This window comes from Ochotona princeps, chromosome 27, assembly GCF_030435755.1.
Source record: "Ochotona princeps isolate mOchPri1 chromosome 27, mOchPri1.hap1, whole genome shotgun sequence".
Lineage (NCBI taxonomy): Eukaryota > Metazoa > Chordata > Mammalia > Lagomorpha > Ochotonidae > Ochotona > Ochotona princeps.
In genome coordinates, this window is record NC_080858.1 from 22506426 (window position 1) to 22524364 (window position 17939).

General features: G+C 51.0%; 1 protein-coding gene across 1 annotated transcript; it reads right to left on the reverse strand.

The window, feature by feature from the left end:
- Positions 1–2528: 2528 nt before the first annotated feature.
- Positions 2529–16203, reverse strand: FOXJ2 (forkhead box J2). Its single transcript, XM_004596420.2, has 10 exons — positions 15810–16203; positions 14361–14435; positions 13140–13208; positions 12858–12998; positions 12185–12380; positions 7595–7999; positions 7174–7275; positions 6157–6366; positions 5496–5594; positions 2529–3552 (listed from the first exon to the last, which is right to left on the reverse strand). Exons 1-10 carry the CDS (start codon positions 16140–16142, stop codon positions 3464–3466), a joined length of 1719 nt encoding a protein of 572 aa, XP_004596477.2. The 5' UTR covers positions 16143–16203; the 3' UTR covers positions 2529–3463.
- Between the last annotated feature and the right edge of the window lie 1736 nt (positions 16204–17939).

Sequence of the window (17939 nt, forward strand, 5' to 3'; positions counted from 1 at the left end):
CACCTGTCAGGATCTGGAAACGCCAAGACACGTCCTGTCAGACCCAGGGTTAGTGTTTAAGATATCAGGATGAATAACTTGGTGCAGTCCCAGAGACTTAACGTACAACAAATGAGCAACGGGCATTTCCAGACTCCTTGTGAGAGTTCATTTACTTCTGAAGAAATTCCTACAGTTCAGACTTCCCTCCCTTCAGAGGTGAGAAACACTGGCGAGTACCTGGAACTGTCTTGGTCCCACTCTTCCCCAGGAAGTCCCAGATGGGAAACAGCTTCCTCCCCAAAGCATAAGATCCTGGTTTAAGCTATCACAGGAAGCAAGCACCTTGGCAGTGTTCTCCACACCAAAGCGTGAAGGACTCTCCCAACAGGAACCACCAGATTCAAGGGTATCTGAAAAGAAGAATGGTAACAGCCTACCTGTCACTCCTCATCAGTCTTCCACAGATGCCAGTGGGCAGGTGTTTGGCCCAACCATGAAGATGTTGCTAGGATGTCCGCATCCTGTCTCCGAGTTCCTGAGCTCAAGACCCAGGTGCCCTCCAGACTGCTAATGCAGATCCTCAAAGACAACAGGGGATGGCTCAGGGCAGGGGGAGATGCAACTGCGTGCCAGGCCCCTGGAGTTGGCGCGGCCCAGTGCTATTTGTGGGCATTTGTAGAAGGAACCAGCAGGCGCAAGGTTATAGCTTTCTCCGTGTGTAAATGATTTTCTGCCTTTCAAATAAAAGAAATCAAACATTAAAAATCATTGTTTTAAATCTCAGGGTTCCCTAATAAAACTCAGTAGCAAGAGGTGCAAGAGAAGGGGGGCTAGAGACCGACTGAAATCAAAAGCTTTCATTTTTCTCCTTTGCTACTCTAGGAGAAAGAAATTTGAGACCAGTACCAGTAAAACTATAAACATTCTTTTTTTTTTTTTTTATTAAGAAAGCATGCAAAAAAACAACAACTTGTGAGACCATACACCCCCCTTCCCAGCCTGCACCAATGCAAAGCATTATGGGTGGTATGAAGGACTCACCAACCAGAAACACGGGGGTTGAGGAGAGGAAGGCTGGGATGGGTGGACCTACACCAAAGAATTGTTCCTTCCGACCCTCTCCTCCATTGTCTCCCTTATTTCCTCTTCTAGGCAGTGAGCTCTGGCAAGTTTGCACACATCACCTGATACAACAACAATAACTACACATCATGTCCAGCAACGCAGGACCAACAAGAAAAAGTAGTATTCTTTCTGTTTTATGGGAAAGAAGGGGAATTGAGGTTCAAGGGGCGTCATGGCTTTCCCGTGCCACTCAGCAGGGCCGCCCTCCAGGGAGTGGAGCTGGACTCTCAGGAGGCCGGAGGGCCAACGTCCAGTCCCAGCCCTCGGCGTCAGTGATGCCGGCTGCCCACCAGGGCTCTCAATTCATGAGACTAGGTTGGGGGAGACAGGTGAACGGGGGGGCACTGACACAGATCTCGCCTACCCCTGCAGACAGGAGAGGGATCTGGGAGGGAGAGGGATGGAGGAAGGAGTGTTTGTGAAAGGAAGATGCTGGGGAGAACCGATGGGGGACAGTGTGTAGGATACACCTTGGATGGAAGGAATAAGGAAAAGACGCCTCACAAAGGGACGTGGGGCGAAGGTATTTTTACCGCCCTCTAAGAAAAAAATCTCCTTTTCCTGACGGAAAAGATTAGGCCATACTTCAACCCCACAAAGGACTCTCTGACATCATGAGAGATTGAAGCCACTGTCTCCCCCTGCCCACACACTTTCTTATAAAAGGCTTCAGAGAAATAAAGTGCTTGTTAGTTACCTGCCCTGTCTGCCCGTGAACTTCAGTCTCACTGGGCTACTTCAACCAACTCAACAATAACCCCCTCGCCCTTCTCTGGAAGGGAAAAGCAAGAGAACAGAGAGCCAAATCCCTCGGAAATACAGATACATCAAATAGGAACAGGAAGCAGAAATCCCAGAGGGTGGCCTTGTCCATGTCATTCAATTCTGTTTTGCATGTTTCATAAAGTGGAAATTTAGTGAAATAAAAGGTGGAGGCAAAATTCTTCTTCCCTCTCATAATGAAAATTCACTCACTGAGTACACACCAGGGACTTTGCGGCAAGAAATCATGGCCGCCCTTGTAAAAGCAGCCACCCTGACCCCATTCCGCTGTCTAGGAGTCCCTGCTGGTGTTCATGGAACTCCTACCTCTAGATTATTTATTCTTCTTTGTGAATTTCCTTCACCTTTAAAAGACTAACAGCAAAAACTTCAGCCCCTGGGCTGTGGATCCCAAGACAAGCATTTATCTCTATGGATCAGTAACTGCCGTACGCCCTACCTACTCCTGTCCTAGCTCTCTCTTCCTCTCCTGCCCCTCCTCCAACCAAGATGAGTCCGGCAGGGAAAGGAGAGGATTCCCACCGTGTCCAGGACATGACAGAACACGCAGTGATAATGTGTTACCTTTTCTCTCCTGAGAATCTCAGAAAATAAAAACAGGTGGAAAATTTGGACACACCATCAGAGGAGGACAAAATAGTATTTGCTGAATGAAGGAAAAAAGATGGACAATTTGCAAATGCAAGAAAGAGCCACAGTGAATTTTCACAGGGAAAAAAAATGTCTTGGAACGTCAAAATGATTAACTTGAAAGCGTTTCTGAGAAGCTGAACCTACGGGGAGTAGCTGACCTCATGCCCTACCATAGAAGCAGAGTTTGGGCTAGGACCAATCCTACCTTCTTGGAGAATGGGCTAGGACAGGAATAAACCAACGGATGCCTATGTGGCAGGGCAGTGTCCACCCACTTCCGCACACTATGTAGTCTGTCACTTCTCCACAGCGTTCTACTTGTCCCGGGCCAATCCCCGTTCCATGAGTCACTGACTGTGACCTTCCTGCACTGCCATCAACACTCTCACCCTTGACAGGGAAGGAGTGCTGTCGGAGGCGCGGACTGAAGGGACACAAGGGCAAGGAAAAGCTCAAAGGGCAGGATTAGCACCATTGAGGAAAACCTGCTGATTCATGGCTGCTGGGTGAAGTCCTGCCCTGAAACAGGGACAGGAACCAATTCAGGCCCCGAGGGTGGAAAGGCCACAAAGTTTCTCAAGAAGAAAGTTAAGTCAGAGTTTGAAATCTGTCACGCCCTTATCTTCTAGCCTGACGGTTTTAAGTTAGCAAGAGGTGGACATGGTCTATGGTGTCAGGTCGGGAAACGGGGGACGGCATACAACCAACAACAACATCAGAAGAATTAAAGAATCAGGAGAAACCAGGAAAGAAGAGAGAAGAACGAGGTGGGGCAGAGAGGGTACCCTCGGCAGCATCTTGCGGTGGCTTCTCTGACAGAGAAGAAAACACAGATGATTATATCTATGTACAAGCGGGGGCGAGGGGAGACTGAGCCGCCTCGCGCCCACTGCCGGACTTCACCACCCGCCCTGGGCTGATGTCCACACTGTGTGACGCATTAAGTGATCAAGTCCCAGTCGAAGTCGTCGGGGATCTCCTCGCTGGCACCGGGAGGTGGGACCGGGGGTCGAGGGACCATGTGGTGTGCTGTCGGGAAGAAAGAAAGAGTATGAAAGGAGCCTGGATGAGAAGCGCCTTCATGAGTGTGGAACAGTGTTCATCCCCAAGGAACAGGGAGCAGCAGCCCAGAGGTAGGTCAGTGGGAGGCCACCACGTTGGTGAGGTCTCAGGAGATGAACCAGGGCAAGCCAGGGCAAAATATGATACTTCTGGGGGCCCTGATCACCTGGCCTGGATCCTTGGCCCACCTGCATGCTGGCAGCCGGATCCTTGAGCCCCAGTGACTGGGGGTCCGGTGGGGCCTGCATTGCCTGGCCTGCTTGCATGGTGGATGCCAGATCTGTGAGCCCCAGGGGCGGAGGGGAGGTCCAGCAGGACCCAGGTCACCGGGTTAGGATCTTTGAACCAACTATGAGAACTGGTCCTCCTCAGTGGAAAAGATGGAGTAGTGGACAGCTGGCCCAGACTTTCAGGGAGGCTATGGCAGCCCATTGAACTCCACGGGGAACATCTGTACCATCCCAGAGGAAGGAGGACAGAAGAAATTGGACAACTACCCCAACCAAACGATGACAACAAATATCTGGGCAAATGGAGACTCTGAGTTCAACTATGTCAGCCACTGGACAATGAGAGGGTTCCCTCAGCCTTGGATCAGCCAGACTGACAACATTTCAGAACTATCGAAACCGCCCGGGCAGAACCCTTGGAGTATGTGCCACAACACCGGAACCTTGGCTTGATACTGAGTGACCATTCTCCATCCCTGGGTACTGGGGTGGTTAGGAGGCTGGGTATGGCTTCTCCCCTTATCCCTCTCCCGCCACCCATGAAACAAAAAGGAAAAACAGAAAATGTGGAAACAATGATCACACCCACTTTTCCCTAACCCTTGATCCATTCCACTCTGAACCAACTATGTTAACATCATCTAAAATTAAAAATCAATTTTAAAACATATGATACTGTTGGGCCTGGTGCTGTAGCCTAGTGGCTAAAGTCCTCACATTCCATGTGCCAGCATCCCATTTGGGCACTGATTCGTATCCTGGCTGCTCCACTTCCCATCCAGCTCCCAGCCTGTGGCCTGGGAAAGCAGTCAAGGATAGCCCAAAACCTTGAAACTCTGCATCCACATGGGAGACCCAGAGGAAGCTCCTGGCTCTTGGCTTTGGATTAGCTAAGCTCTCGCCATAGTGGCCACTTAAGGAGTGAACCAGCAAATAGAAAATCTTTCTCTCTGTATCTCCTTCTCCTTGTAAATCTGCCTTTCCGATCAAAATAGATCTTTTAAAAAAATATATGATACGTCCCCCACAAGCTACCCTGTGTCACTATGATAACATGACATACAGCTTACTTTATCACATGAAACACCAGTGCAGAAACTCGCATTTCTATCCCAAGAACAAATAGTCCAGCATCACTGGAGAAATGTAAAATACTTGCCATTTGGCAGCCTGACCACAATGATTTTTCAAAGCTGTATTTAAACATGAATTAGTTGTTTACTTGGTACTATCCATGGCAGGTTAGTGCCTCCCAATCCAGGACCACTGACAAATGGTCAACCCATAGGAAAGAGGACATGGGTTTGAAGCAGGCACGTTTGTACTGACAGATTCATTGTGTTTTTTTCAACTAGAGCGTCCAAAGCTTGGCAGACAATGCGGAAACAAGAGAGAGAGCCGAGCTATCCTTCGCCTTCACCTATCTCTGTATGCTTTCACCTCCTCTTAGGGCTACAGCTACAAGGCAATGTCACAGGAAATCTGTCTTCTTTCGTCTCCCCTGATACATGCCTTCCCAGCAACCAGCTCGTCCTCCAGCCTTGGGAATCATGAAGACTCACCCCCTCTGACAGGTACAGAGGAAAAGGCAAAGACAGACTCAGAGTCAGAACACAGCAGCACAGTTCCTCAGGATGGACAGCACTTTGCTGGTGGTAAACCATGCTCCCTGGCTCTTACCTGGGCGACTGTATCCTGCTGAGTCCTGGGTAGAGATTGGGTACATTGGTGATGGGCCAGGGTAGAGGTGGGGGCCTTGTGGGTGCCCGTAGGAGTTGACTGCCAAAGCAAGGAGGAGTTATGTGATGGGGGAAATCATTGTAGTCAACAAAGCAAGCAGAAAAATAAAGTGCCCTTCTTCGCAAAGAGCTTTTTCTCCCTTCCCTGCCCTAGTCAGTAGCTCCAGTCTGCAAAATGATTCTCTGCAGAAGTTTACTGCTCTTTGTGCTTGACATGAAAAGGCAAGGATCTAGAACTGTGAAATACCAAAGATACAAGGGTACCAAGTCAAAAACACAAGCACCAAATCTCTCTCACTTTACCGGTTTGCAGACTTCGTCAATGTAGAGAATCACCACTCCACCAGCTATGATCTGGGTAGCGGTTACTGACACGAACAGAACAGGGAAACCTGAAGTACCTGCAATCTTCCAAACTGAGCATAGTTCAGTACAGAACTTCACTAACTGAACAGCTGTGTAGCCAACATGGCTAAAACTAGTCCCACTGCTCAGTTTGGAGCCTAGCTCATAAAGCGATTTCTCTCAATTCTCTTTCAACCCCTTCCTCCCCTTCCTTTTCAGCCCTCTTCACCTCCTTGGCAATTTGTTTTGTGCAGTACCTTGGTTCATGCCTGGCTCCTGTTTGCCACTGGTGAGGGCACAGGAGTCGGCAATACGGGCAGGGGCTGGTGGCCGGTGGGAGCTCCCTTGCGGGGGCACATGACCAGTCTGAGTCAGGAAGTGGTTGAGGGAGTCGCACAGATTGGCAATGTGATGCTGGTCGAGGGTCCAGTTCTTCTGTTCTGCCTGTCGGAGACTCTCCATCAACTCTGCAGATAGGGAAACAAAGGATCCTCACCTTGCAGAGGCACTGGAGCCCCGCCCACCTGTTTCACTGGCCCAGCCACATCACAAATGAACACCACTGACAGTAAGCACAACTACAACAACAATGGCAGTCCATATCAAAATGCAGGTTCCAGTCCCAGCTGTTCCACTTGGCCTAGCTCCCTGCCCATGTGCCGGGGAAAGCAGTGAAGGATGGTCCAAGGGCTTGAGCCCCTAAACCCAAGGGATCAGGATGAAATTCCTGGCTTCTGGTTTTAGTCTGGCAGTCTAGGCTTTTGCAGTCATTTGGAGAGTCAACCAGTGCATGGAAAATTCTCTCTGTCACTCTGCCTTCCAAATAAATAATTTTAAAGCTGTCCCCCCAAAAAACCACCTAAAAAAAGCATCAACAATAATAATTCACATCTTTGAGATCTGCACATTTTGAAATTCTGATTAGAATAGCCACTTTACTGATGAATAAAACAGATTTTCAAAGTGACTGAGTGGATCAGCCATGATCACACTGTGAGGAAGTGGTGACAAACCCTAAAATAGGGGACCAGGGCTTGTGCATTTCCATGAAACTTTCCCCTCCCCAAAACAGAACTGTCTAGAATAAGCCATGCCATATCTGAGTTAATGTGAATCAGTTTGAAAACAACATCGATATCACACACCTGGGAAATGATGACAGCCTTAATGCTGAGACCTCGGCTAACTGCCTGCGTCGTTCCCAGCTTCCACTAGACTGTCCCACACACCACGCTCCCTCTTCCTCCCTCCAGACGGCACCCTCACGCACTCACCCGAGAACTGTGACTGCTCAATGCTGGACCAGTTGAGCCGATTCACCATCTTGAAGCTTTCCTTTAAGGAGTCAATGTTGGAGCACCAGTCAGGAGGAAAGGCTGCAGAGCGGGTTGGAAAGTAGGTGGGAAGAGCCAGTTAACAGACACGAGACTGACTGCCAGCAAGACTCGGCATCCACACGAGCATCCAGACACTGTTGGATCCTCCCTCCCTCTGTGCTCCAAGTATAACTCAGCTCACACACAGCCTCTGATGTAACACAACCCCAACCCATCTGAGAATTCCATGGCATGCAGCGCTGAGTAGCAATGCCCATTCCCTCAGGGGAGCTCCCACGGGAAAACAGTTCCCTACCCCTGCCAACCACCTCTCCCTTCCCAAGCCAGAACAAGAGAGCCACCCTGCTTCCTCACTCACCAAAGCCAGTACTGTTGATGGGCGCCTGGCCTTGGGCCTGCTGCTGTGGCGGTGGCGGCTGCTGGGTAGGGTGGGAGTGGGCATGGTGCTGCTGAGGGTGGTAGCCGCCGTGCTGCAATGGGGGCGGATGCAGGGCCAGCACAGGCGATGGCCCATAGCCCTCTGCCCCGGCTTGCTTTCCCCCTGATGGGGTACAGCCCTCTGGGCTTGGGGTGTGCAGTGGAGGGGCGCCTCCTACAGTCGAGGGGCCCTGGGCAGGTGCCTGCTGGGGCTGGGGCTGGGGCTGCTGGGGAGGCGGCTGTGGTGGTGGTGGAGGCGGTTGCTGCTGCTGCTGCTGCGACGGCGGCTGCTGGTACATGTAGTAGTTGTTGGAGGGCGGCATGTCCCCCAGGAGAGACGAAAAGCCTGCAGGGTTGAAAAGGAGTGCGCAAGTGACAGCATTTGTCAGTAAATGTGAGTTTCATATTTGGATCACGAACTAGCAAATGAAAGATCTTTCTCATTCTCTTTTTCTGTAATTTTGCCTTTAAAATAAAAACAAAATTTCTTTAAAACGGGGGGTGGGTTTGAGGCCACAAAACAGCCTACTAAGCTTCCACCTGCAGCACTGGTATTCCTTACGGGCACTAGTTCAAGTCCCAACCATGCTCCCTGCCAAAGTGCCTGGGAAAGCAGCAGACAGCCCCGCAGCTCCGTGGGAGATCTGTGAGAAGCGCCCGGCTCCCGGAGCTTGGCTTTGGCCTGGTTCAACTCCAGCTACTACAGCCATCTGAGGAGTAAAGCGAGGATGGGAGATCTCTCTCTGTGTGTCTCCTTTAACTCTGCCTTCCCAACACAGATAAATAAAGCAGGATGGGCAGGAGAGAGCTGGACACTGAAGCCAGGGTATTTACTCACAAACCTGGGCAAGCATTACTGTGTTGTCCTTGCTCCAGATCATTTTCTACTTTTTTCTTAAGTTGTTTTCTTTCATTGGACGAGCAGTTTAACAGAGAGAAAAGCAGAGACAGAAATCTTTCATTCACTGGTTAACCTCCCAAGTAGCTACAAAGACTAGAGCTGGACCAGCCTGAAGCCAGAACTCCTTCTGGGTCTCTCCCGTGGGTGCAGGGGCCCAAAGATCTAAACCATCTTCTGCTGCTCTCCCAGGCACATTAGCAGGGAACCGGATAAGAAGTGGAACAGCTGGGACTTGAACCATACAGGATGTTGGCATCCAGGGCAAAGGCCTCGCCTGCCATGCCACAGTGCTACCCCATTTCTTCATTTCCTCTTTCCTTTTCTTTTTCCTCCTGTTTTTTCTTTCTTTCTTCTAAGATTTACTTATTTATTTAAAAGGAGGAGCAGTGACAAAGAGAGAGAGAGAGAGATCTCCATCTGTTGGTTCTAACCCTAAATGTCCATAGCAGCCTGGGGTGGCCTAGGAACCCAAGCTGTGTCACCTCCGTTACCTGTGTGGGTGGCAGCGGCCCCCCATCCTGAGCCGTCAGCTGCTGCCTTCCACTGGCAGGAAGCTGGCATGCAGAACTCAGGCATGCCCAGAGGCTCCCCAACTGCTAGTCACGCCGCCTGCTAGAAGACATCGAGACGAAGCGAGAGCCCTGCCGCCATGACTGCACACAAGGGGGCGCTGGGCCTTCCTGTGCGACACACTGAACCTGTGTAGGCAGCAGGCACTGGTGCAAATACAAACAATTGGGTAGGACTCACTTTTTGGAAAATATATATTAATTGTCTTGGATTTCCTCTTTTATATTTTAGGAGATCAATATCTAGAACTGTGTTCCAAGACTGAGAAATGAATCGAACTGGGCCCGGCGGCATGACCTAGCAGCTAAAGTCCTTGCCTTGAACGCCCCGGGATCCCATATGGGCGCCGGTTCTAATCCCGGCAGCTCCACTTCCCATCCAGCTCCCTGCTTGTGGCCTGGGAAAGCAGTCAAGGACGGCCCAAAGCTTTGGGACCCTGCACCCGTGTGGGAGACCTGGAAGAGGTTCCTGGTTCCTGGCTTCAGATCGGCACAGAACTGGCCATTGCGGTCACTTGGGGAGTGAATCATCGGACGGAAGATCTTCCTCTCTGTCTCTCCTCCTCTCTGTATATCTCACTTTGTAACAAAAATAAATAAATCTTTAAAAAAAAAAAAAAAAAAAAGAAAAGAAATGAACCTAACTTAGTTGTTCAGCGGATGGGAGGTACAAATAAAGGGGCCGGGGTATCACGCTAAGCCTCTGACTACAGAGCCAGCATACCAAATCAGCACCAGCTACACTTCTGATCCAGCTCTCTGTTAATCTCCTGGGAAAGCAGTAGAGGATGGCTCAAGCTCTCGGGCCCCTAGAACGATGTGGGAGACCTGGAAGAATCTCCTGGCTCCTGGCTTCGGACTGGCTCAGCTCCAGCCATTGTGACCATTTGGGGAGTAGACAGAAGATCTCTTTCTCTCTATAAATCTGCCTTTCCAATAAATCCTTAAAAAAAAGATACAGGGGGCCCGGCGGCATGGCCTAGTGACTAAAGTCCTCGCCTTGAACGCCCCGGGATCCCATATGGGCACCGGTTCTAATCCCGGCAGCTCCACTTCCCATCCAGCTCCCTGCTTGTGGCCTGGGAAAGCAGTTGAGGATGGCCCAATGCCTTGGGACACTGCACCCGTGTGGGAAACCCGGAAGAGGTTCCTGGTTCCTGGCTTTGGATTGGCGCAGCTCAGGCCATTGCGGCTCACTTGGGGAGTGAATCATCGGACGGAAGATCTTCCTCTCTGTCTCTCCTCCCTGTATATCTGACTGTAATAAAATGAATAAATCTTTAAAAAAAAAAAAAAAAAAGATACAGGGCCAGAGTGGTAGCCTAGTGGCTAAATCCTCGCTTTGCAACCACCAGGATCCCACATGGGTGCTGGTTCATGTACCAGCTGCTCCACTTCCCATCCAGCTCCCTGCTTGTGGCTTGGAAAAGCTGTCGAGGATGGCCCAAAGCCTTGGGACCTTGCACCTGCATGGGAGACTTGGAAGAAGCTCCTGGCTCTTGATTCAGATTAGCTCAGCTCTAGCCACTGGGCCACTTGGAGAGTAAACCAGCAGACAGAAGATCTTTCTGTCTCTCCTTCTCTCTGTAAATCTGCCTTTTCAAATAAATAAATCTTTAAAAATTATAAATAAATAAAACTTTCACCAAAAAAATGCAGGAACTATGAGATCAGCATTGTTGCACTGCCTGCGACATTCCCTGTGGGCACTGGTCTGAGCCTTGGTGGCTTAGGTTCTGATCCAGCTGTTAATGCACCTGGAACCCAGTGGAGGATGGCCCTAGTGCTTGAGCCCTTGAACCTACGTGGGAGACCCAGACGAAGCTCCTGACTCGTCGTGGTGGCCTGGCCCAGCTCCAACCATTGCAGCCCTTTGGGGAGTAAACTGGAAGATGCACCTCTCTGTTTCCCTCCCTCTCTCTCTGTAACTCTACCTTTTAAATAAGTAAAATGAATCTTCAAAAAAACATACAGGGATTGTGGAGAGAGAGGCGATGAGAGGCGATAATCTCTCAAGGAGATGCCCAATAAGAACTTTCAGTCATTCTTACATGAGCAGCAGGGAGATTTGCACAGAGACACGCTCTTAGCTGACACTAAGGAAGTGTTATTGATTGTAGGGTGTGGCATGTAGGTTACTAACAGGAAATTCCAACTGAGCGATGCCAACTGCAGTTGTGTTTGTGAGGACACTGTCATGATTTCTAGGAATTACATTAAATCACCCCAATTTTTTAAAAAGGGGGTAAGAGAAACAAGTTTAACACTAGAGTTGGGACACAAGGGAGTTTCTTATGTTCTTCCATACTTATGTACCTGTTTGAGGTTTTTTCATACGGAAAAGTAACAGAAACATAGATATGCTGAAATAGAAGAGCAAACTGCTCTCACAATAAAACAGGAATTATCCCCCCCAATCGCTGGCGAGGGTAGTTCTGCTGCCATCTAGCGGTCACCCTGGGGATGCCAGCAGCCATAACAGCCCTGTCCTGGGTTCTAGAAGCAACCTTCAACTCACTTTCTGATGCTAATAATCCAGCCCACCTCCTGACACAGGAGACAGTTATAGTCCATGACACACTTCCTCTAACCAGCGATCAACCTCCTGCTGTGTTAAAAATAAGAAACTGGGGTGGTCATTTGGCACCAGGGTTAAGACAGCTTGGGATATGTGTAGCTAATATTTGGATGCTCAGGTTCAGGTCCCGGCTCCACTTCCTGTTCCATCTTCCTGCTAATGCTCATCCTAGGAGGCAGCAGATGTGGGCCCAAGTACCTGGAGCCGTACCACCCCAGCACCCACTGAGCTCCGGGCTCCGGGCTTCAGCGCAGCCGAGCCTAGCCCTGACTGTCCTGGGCATCGGGAGCAAACTAGATTGATCGGTCTCTTTCTTTTTCTCTCTCTGCCTTTCAAACAAAATGAAAATAAAAACTAAAAATCTTAATACATAAATTTTTTTAAAAAAAGAAAGAAAACAAAACAAGAAATAAGGGAGCAGAGAGTACTTCACCATTCGTTAAGTAACCTTGGGATTCCACTCGCTAGGCCAGCCCGACTTACCGTGCTGCGACGAAGAAGACCTCTCCAGCATGGATTTGTAGAGGTTGCGGAAGGACCAACTTAAATCCTGAAAGTTGATCTCTGAGTAGGAGAATTTGAAGTCGTGGTTGGTGTTATAGAGGGGAGGGGCGCCCTCGGCACCTTCTCGGCCCGGAGCCCCTGAGGCCACTGTTCCGCCATCCACGGCTCCTGTGCCCTGAAAACCAGCAGGTGGAGTCCTGACCCGTGCCCAGCCTGAGGGCGCAACACAACCCTCCCGGGGACACCAGACCCTCCTGATGTCCTCTTCAGCTTCTAACTGCTGCATGGCCCAGCAGCACTTTCTCACCATCCTGGACCCGGTCTCTCTCTCTCTCTCTCTCTCTCTCTCATAGCTCTCCCTCTGGTCTCTAACTGTCCTCTTCCTAGGTCCCATGCAACCCTCTTTCTCTCTCACAGAGGCTTTGGCTCCCTTTCACTTCTTCGCACTCTCCCTCCAGGTCTTCTCTGAGTTCTTACCCCATAGCTGTCTTTGACTCTCTCAATCTCTCCTCCCCTGCCGTCCCCTCCAGCCCGACCTTCTCTGCATGAGGCATCACAGGTACCTGCACACACACACACACACCCCTGAACATGCTCAATCAGTCCATCCAACCAGCCCTGCCCCATGCCTCTGGCCTCCTGAGCTTCCTACCTGGCTATAGCTGGCGATGGAGGTGGGGCTCTGCAGTGACATCCGAGGGTTCCCCTCGGGAGGCAGTGAGGCTTCCCCGGTCCCTGGAATGCCTCCCCGTGGGCTCTTGTTTGCTTCCTGCTCCGGTGAGTCTTGGGACAGCTGAGGGTCACAAGCAGAAGCTGAGCACACTTCCAAGAGCCCTGGGTGCACCTCCGCTGGAACCCACACTAGCCTGGGGAAACACTGGGCATGCAGGAGGGGACTGGGCTGGGGCGCACCTCCCGGGGAGGTGGGACTTACATCATCATCTGGAGGGTGCCTTCTCTTACGGGAAATGTCAGGGCAGGTGTCGATGGTCCAGTAGGAGCCCTGGAAAGAGAAGCCGACATCGTGGAGAACAGAATGGTTGCACACAGAAGCTACCCCACTTGGGAGTGAACACGGTGGCAGGATTGGCACACGCGTGTGTCAGTCACGCGAAGAACAGGGCTGGACATTCACACAGCACCCTGAGCACACTGGGTGCCACTGTGGACATCACCACACGGCCCCTGGGGACCACACGGCCCCTGGGGACCACACACAGCCCCTGGGGACCACACACAGCCCCTGGGGACCACACAGCCCCTGGGGACCACACAGCCCCTGGGGACCACACACAGCCCCTGGGGACCACACAGCCCCTGGGGACCACACACAGCCCCTGGGGACCACACGGCCCCTGAGGACCACACAGCCCCTGGGGACCACACGGCCCCTGGGGACCACACACAGCCCCTGGGGACCACACACAGCCCCTGGGGACCACACAGCCCCTGGGGACCACACACAGCCCCTGGGGACCACACAGCCCCTGGGGACCACACACAGCCCCTGGGGACCACACAGCCCCTGGGGACCACACACAGCCCCTGGGGACCACACGGCCCCTGAGGACCACACAGCCCCTGGGGACCACACAACCCCTGGGGACCACACACAGCCCCTGGGGACCCCACACAGCCCCTGGGGACCACACAGCCCCTGGGGACCACACAGCCCCTGGTGCAGGACTACAGGGAAGAACGGACCAGGGCTGCAAGTGTCCCGAGATCACCCAGCCCTTCTCGCGATTCAAGCAAATCCCTCAGACTTGAGCTCTGACATCTGGCAGGTGGAGAGAAGGACCTGGGTCTTCTCCCTTAGGAAGGTGAAAACCGGGGCTGTGTGTGTGGAAAGGACTCTAAACTATAAAGTTCACTTTCTACATCTAGAAAGAAGTACCAGTTAAAAGTATGGGGACATTGGAGTCTACTTTACTGTACACAGTTTTATGTAAAGGTTAAAAAAAAAAGATTGCACGACTTTCTCAGTCACCCATTCCAAGGAGGGGCTCACAGCCATGACGACACGCTCTCCCTCGGAGGAAATCTCAGGATCCTCTCCGACAAGCTCAGTATACGACAAGAGCCCAGGCCCAGCGTGCCCACCGCTCCACTCTCGCGGCTACCCGTCCCATCCATTCCAACAGCAGCGGCTCACCTTCCCAGGGTCATCCCGAGGTCTGGGCACCTTCCGGAAACACTTGTTGAGGGAGAGGTTGTGCCGAATTGAGTTCTGTGGAAGCAGAGATGCAGGTCAGATCTGAACACTGCACAAGGCGGACAAGTCTCCCTAGGATACACAGGGAATCCAAGAAGACATAATATGACAGTACAAAGTCCAAACAGCTGTGCAACTTCAGCACCTCTTGACACTGACCGAGGGAATTATTTCGGTCAGATACAAGAGCGATGATGACACAAGAAAAATGCAGACATAAACTGATACGAGCTAATGGATCTGAATTTGATTACCAGGTGTCTCTGAAAAGTTGATTTCCAAGTCTCCAACCTTCCCACCCAAAGGTCAACAGGGACAGAAATGCTTCCAAACTCCCACGACTCTATCAAGAGCAAACCAGCTATTTAAATCAATTACCAAGAAACAAAGTAGGAGTAGAACAAAGGCTTTGTTTTCTCAATGGTTGCCCCGAACGGCCACACACAGAGGACAAAGGTGTTGCACGGCCCTGGCAGGTGGGGTTGGGGGCTGTGACAGCTGGCAGGGACCTGACAGAGCATTTGGAAAAGGTCACGGAAATGGAATTTAGGAGTAAATTTATCATAGTGCACAAGAAAAAAAATTCTGAAACGCACACACTTAGAATTTTCACCATTAAGACCTCTCCATGAACTGTCTCAAGTCACCTCCTACGCAAGGGTTTGTACTTTTTCCTGCACCATCTTGTAATTCCATTTTTCAGGAGCGTTTGGAAGAGCCCTTTTTTCCGCACAGGGAACACAATGCATTTGCCAGTCTCCAGCTCATCGTATGGCTTGTACGTCAATGGGTGATTTACTAAGAACATGAACTCCCCACGCCTGCTCCACCGCTAGCAAGTGACCGGCTCCAGCCAAGAGCCTCAGCTGCTTTACGGCCTGGGAGACACGGCCTGGGAGACATGGCTTCGTCCCCAGCTCCAGCAGAACAATGCAGCCTCTTGTTTCTTGCTTGGTGAACCAGCTGCTGGGAAAGGACTTCCTGGGGTTTGATCTTCTTATTCTCTAATTTTGCCAAAAATGAAGGGGCTAAGAAAGTCTGCTGGGATTGTCCACCACACCTGCCAGGTGGGAAGAGCAAGGACAGCAACGAATATCTGTGGGCGGAGGGAGGGCAGAGGCTAACGCTCCGTCCTGAGAACAGCACCCTGCTATTCCCGTAACTACACTGATGGCTCAGAATCATGCAGCCTCCTAACACACTGCAAGCACTGCTCCTCCGGAAGAAAAGGAGACAGTAGAAGAAAGGGGATTTCAAGCTTATACATCTCTGAGTTGAGGTAGAGTGAACTGGACCTGAGTACAGAAACAGAGAAAAGCCGGGAAAAAGGCAGGAGATCATAAAATAAAATTAGCCCAGGAGATGATGGAGGTAGTCAAGGAGTCGCACCTTCCAGCCAATGCCAGCATTCTTGTAATAGGGGAAGTTGTCACAGATCCAGCGGTAGATCTCACTCAGGGTCATCTTCTTGGCCGGGGACGAGTTGATGGCGTAGGTGATGAGGGTGGCGTAACTGTACCGTGGTTTGCCATCCTGGTGGACTGCCGCGTCATCTTTGCTCAGGGTGGCGTTGGGGTCCGTGGGGGACCCTGGTGCACACTTGCGGCTGCCCCCTGGTGGCCCAGCCTGGGAAGCAGAGCCAAGCTTCTCAATGGTGGCTCGGAGGGTCAGTTGGGGCAGCCAGTCTATGGAGGTGAGGCTGCTCTCCAGGTCGGACGCCATGGCACCTCTGGGTTCTGCAGGGAAGAGGACAGAAGGTAGAGGAATGTGGTTCCCAGGGGCACGGAATAATCAAATCCTAATATTTACGGGAAGTGGAGTTCTTCCCACTAGAATTCCCCTAGGAGACTTGTCTCTCAGATGGCCCTCAAATCAAAGGTCCCAGGACCCTAAAATAAACACACACACATACACATCATTAACCTTGTACCAGCTGATAAGATTGCTATTCTGCTTTTTTAGAAAGACTAACGGAAAGGGAGCTCCCACCTGCTGGTTCATTCCCCACAGGCCCTCAGTGGGCGAGGCTGAGACAAGCCGGAATCCGGAGCTGGAAACCCATTCCAGATGTCCCCTGTGGTAGGAGGAGGGGAAGTCCTCACTGCTGACCGCCAAGTCCTGCGTCAGAAGGAGGCTGGAGGCAGGGCCTGAATCAGGTACCAAACCCGGGCCCTTTGATAACGGACACAGGCATCTCAACTGGTGTCCTAGCCATCGCGAGCCTTTCCACACCTTCCTTCCTAAAGTGGGGCTGGACCACCTGAAGGGCAGAGTTCAAGGAAAGATCAACCCCCACACCCTGAGACTCCTTTCTTACACCCCGACAACATACTTTAAAACTATAGAGGAGGGGGCTCGGCAGCATGGCCTAGTGCCTAAGGTCCTCGCCTTGATCCCACGTGGCCGCTGGTTCTGGTCCCGGCAGCTCCACTTCCTCTCTATCTCTCCTCCTCTCAGTATATCTGACTTTGTAATAAAAATAAAAAATAAATCTTTAAAAAAAAAAAAAACTATAGAGGAGGGCCCAGTATAATGGCTCAGTGGCTAAAAGCCTCGCCTTGCTTGTGCCGAGATCCCATATGGGCACCGTTTCATTTCCTGGATGCTCCATTTCCCATCCAGCTCTCTGCTTGTGGCCAGGGAAAAGCAGTAGGAAATGGGCCTACACTCGTAGCGGGGAGACCCAGAAGAATCTCCTGGCTCCTGGCTTCGAATCAGCTCAGCTCCAGCCATCACAGCCACTTGGGGAGTCAACCAGCAGGTGGATGATCTTTCTCTCTGTATCTCCTTCTCTCTGTAAATCTGCCTTTCCAATAAAAAAAAAAATCTTAAAAATAAAACTGTAAAGGAAAACTATAGTTTGGAGCTGACGTCATGTCAGAGTGGGCTAAGCCTTCACCTACAGCACCAGCATTCCATATGGGCACTAGTTCGTGTCCCGGCTGCTCCACTTCCCATCCAGCTCCGTTTACAGCCTGGGAAAGCAGCGGAGGATGGCTCAAGTGTTTGGGCCCCTGCACCGCCATGGGAGACCCAGAAGAAGCTCCTGGCTCTGATTTTCAATTAGCTCAGTTCTGGCTACAGCAGCCATTTGGGGAATAATCCAGTGGGTGAGGAGATTCTCATTCTCTCTCTATTCTCTCTCTCTCTCTCTCCCTCCCTCCCTTCTGCGTGTGTGTGTGTGTATTTCCTTCTCTCTGTAGCTCTGCTTTTTGAATAAAAACAAATAAAAATAAAAAAAAATATGTAGAAAAAAGTTTTAAAAAACAAAAACACTCAGCCTATAAAATTACCTGCTATCTGTTTAATGGGACCCTTGCTACTTTTTCTTACAACCTCCACCAATATAAACGTCAAGAAAAAGTCTAAATAAACCCTAACAAATCACGCACCAGCACTTCTAACAAAGCTCCACCTCGGAAAGCTGATGAGCACTCGCGCTTTCTACGTCACACACGGCCATGTGAGGCACAGGTCACCTGCGACAACCAGCTAAGGACAGATGGTACAAGGCAGACA

What these genes read in the sequence shown, in the direction of transcription:
- FOXJ2 (XM_004596420.2), bottom strand. Translation starts at nt 16,142, where the DNA reads ATGGCGTCCGACCTGGAGAGCAGCCTCACCTCCATAGACTGGCTGCCC. An exon ending in ATGCTGGCATTGGCTGGAAG is followed by an intron (nt 14,436 to 15,809) that starts GTGCGACTCCTT and finishes CTGCTTCCACAG; the next exon opens with AACTCAATTCGGCACAACCT. An exon ending in AGCAGGATACAGTCGCCCAG is followed by an intron (nt 3,553 to 5,495) that starts GTAAGAGCCAGG and finishes TCTTCCCGACAG; the next exon opens with CACACCACATGGTCCCTCGA.